At 48.2% G+C, this 438-nt stretch overlaps 1 protein-coding gene across 1 annotated transcript in view; it reads left to right on the top strand.

Moving 5' to 3' along the window:
- The window catches only part of LOC143279808 (uncharacterized), a 17,129-nt gene extending 16,900 nt beyond the window's left edge, over positions 1 to 229 (top strand). Inside the window, exon 2 of the mRNA XM_076584042.1 lies at positions 1 to 229. This exon is cut by the window's left edge and continues 803 nt beyond it. Within this exon, the coding sequence (XP_076440157.1) occupies positions 1 to 229 (229 nt within the window).
- The last annotated feature ends 209 nt before the right edge of the window (positions 230 to 438 follow it).

Here is a 438-nt window from a genome sequence, read left to right as displayed (position 1 = left end):
CCCCGCTTTCCCCGAACACGTGTGTAAGGAGGAGAAGGGGGATGGACCTCGTGCAGCGTCTGAGGAAGACATCGATGTGGTCAATGACGAGAGTGTGGAGAGAAACCGTTCCCAACAGGACTCTGACGCCATGGACACGTCCTCAGAACGCCAAGAGGACACGGACATTGTCATCAAGAAAGAACGTGAGGAGCACGATACGGATGATTCTTCGAGACATTCCAACTGATGTATGTAATTTACAACTGGAAACTGTTTAGTTTAGTCTTCGTTTCAAATGAAAGAGTCCAAGGTATTGGTCACTCGGTTATTCTTAGGGGGAAATGTCCATCACATACTCACTGTTCAGATCGCGGAATTGCCTATGAAGTGCAAAAAGTCTGCAAACACTCGTTGCTCTCCCAGCTTGGACCGTTCCAAGCAACATTGAGCAAAGTG

Source organism: Babylonia areolata, chromosome 1 (assembly GCF_041734735.1).
Source record: "Babylonia areolata isolate BAREFJ2019XMU chromosome 1, ASM4173473v1, whole genome shotgun sequence".
NCBI lineage: Eukaryota > Metazoa > Mollusca > Gastropoda > Neogastropoda > Buccinidae > Babylonia > Babylonia areolata.
The sequence above is the reverse complement of the archived record's forward strand: the minus strand, read 5'-3'. Positions and strand labels throughout refer to the sequence as shown.